This window comes from Myotis davidii, unplaced genomic scaffold (assembly GCF_000327345.1).
Source record: "Myotis davidii unplaced genomic scaffold, ASM32734v1 scaffold663, whole genome shotgun sequence".
Lineage (NCBI taxonomy): Eukaryota > Metazoa > Chordata > Mammalia > Chiroptera > Vespertilionidae > Myotis > Myotis davidii.
The window spans coordinates 3232696-3233759 of record NW_006295816.1 but is presented as its reverse complement, the minus strand read 5'-3'; the positions used below and the strand labels follow the sequence as shown (position 1 = coordinate 3233759).

The 1064-nt window shown below is 58.2% G+C and overlaps 1 protein-coding gene across 1 annotated transcript in view; it reads left to right on the top strand.

The window, feature by feature from the left end:
• Positions 1-1064, top strand: part of ARL8B (ADP ribosylation factor like GTPase 8B) — a 24050-nt gene that overhangs the window by 19922 nt on the left and 3064 nt on the right. Inside the window, exon 6 of the mRNA XM_006770482.2 lies at positions 111-204. Within this exon, the coding sequence (XP_006770545.1) occupies positions 111-204 (94 nt within the window). The remainder of the gene's footprint in view (positions 1-110; positions 205-1064) is intronic.

Sequence of the window (1064 nt, the reverse complement as noted above, 5' to 3'; positions counted from 1 at the left end):
GCTTTATTTTGATGAACAGTTTCAACAGTGTAAATGTTAACAGTAAAAATCTGTATGTGAATTGTGACCATCAGAGAATATGGCATATTGAGATCACTGTGTGTTTTAAGTTACATGATAGATGCTGCGGATCGAGAAAAGATAGAAGCCTCCCGCAACGAACTCCATAATCTTCTAGATAAGCCACAGCTGCAGGGAATTCCAGTGAGTATGACGCTTGCTGTCATCCCTTCGCTGCTGTACGCTAACGTTCACTACGGGCGACAGCAGCGCCGTGCCGTCTGTTAAAGTCGGAGCTTACTTTGCCTGAGCGCCTGCCGTGTCCCGGGCGCTGTGCCGTTTCTTCTCCTCCCTGGTCCTTTTTGAAACCCTGTGCAGCCGGAGCCACCTCAGCCCTGAATGATCAGATGGTTTAGGTCCTTCTGGCTTCAGGTTAAGAACAGGTTGAGCTGGCAGGAGGGGCCATAGGAGCAGCGGTGGGGAGCGGTGGAGGTTGTCCTGGCAAATGGCTGTGCGGAGAGGGAGGTGGCCGTGGACTAGGAGGGAAGGTGCCTCCCTGCTTCCTGGCCGAGGCCGTGGGTAGAGGTGTTGGCAGAGGACCAGCTGCAGCCTCACGCGGGTCCGTGGGTGTCAGACTCGAAGTGTAGCACCTGAGGCCCTCACAGCCACTGCGCGTGGTGTGACCCTCCCTAAACGCGCTGGGTAGCGCTCGGGTGGCCTGGCCGCTGGCCTGTCGCACGGCCAGGTTTTGAATCCGTGTCTGTCCGCCTTTGAAGCTGCTCTTTTCCTCCCACAGCAGAAGCCAGGTGTACACGCCTGAGTCAAGTTGTCCTCCCTTGGCCCCGGGAGGCTCCCAGTTACCCGAGCAGGAGGCTGCTGCCTTCCCGCAGCCTGGGCCACCCTCCTGCTACCTGCCTCTGGCTCTGCGGTCAGGTCTGGGCTGCCCTTGGCCGTGGGTCCCTGCTCTAGCAGAGAGGAATGCTGGGAAGGAAATCTACAGAAGCAGCAGTTTTATTGGGGTGGGGGGGGGGCGGGGGGGGCAGGTTCAGAAGGGGGGAGGGGTC